Source organism: Penaeus monodon, chromosome 21, assembly GCF_015228065.2.
Source record: "Penaeus monodon isolate SGIC_2016 chromosome 21, NSTDA_Pmon_1, whole genome shotgun sequence".
NCBI classification, from domain to species: Eukaryota; Metazoa; Arthropoda; class Malacostraca; order Decapoda; family Penaeidae; genus Penaeus; species Penaeus monodon.
The window spans coordinates 15,562,787-15,563,296 of NC_051406.1; the positions used below are offsets into that span (position 1 = coordinate 15,562,787).

Genomic DNA, 510 nt, shown 5'->3' on the forward strand with positions numbered 1-510 from the left:
AGAAGAGGTTCCCTCCTCTTCCCCTTCAGGCTATTCAAATCCAAAAATGCAAGATGTTATTATTATAACTATATTATCAAAAACAATTATGCAACACTATTCAATGCTGTTCAATAAAAAAATTCACTCACTGTACTTCTTTGAGGAAGAAACTACAAGAGAATACTCAATTGTAACAGAGGCCAAAGCATACAGGTAATGCTTCTTAAAAGTTATGTATTACCCTCAACAAGATCCTGGTTCCAATATCCACATAAAACAACTGTAAAAATGTATGGATTGTGAGAGCTAACCATACTTGGCCTCCAACAAATGACTGCCTACTCTTAGTGCTCTTCAGATGCAACCTACCTTTTCTGTTATGGTTGTTTTCTTCATCTTATCTGCCACGTCAGCTGTTCCATTTACCATACCAGCTGAAATAGAAAAAAGGGGGAATTGTTACACATACAACCAAGGAAAAATATAATTTTACAAATATTCATAAAGATTAGTCATGAACTCCCTTTG

General features: G+C 34.9%; 1 protein-coding gene across 1 annotated transcript in view; it reads right to left on the reverse strand.

Annotated features, from left to right (window-relative positions):
• The window catches only part of LOC119586264 (ABC transporter F family member 4-like), a gene marked incomplete at its 3' end in the record, with an annotated part of 4,477 nt that continues 3,967 nt past the window's right edge, over positions 1-510 (reverse strand). Inside the window, 2 exon segments of the mRNA XM_037934973.1 lie at positions 1-30; positions 352-416. Coding sequence (XP_037790901.1) covers positions 1-30; positions 352-416 — 95 coding nt within the window.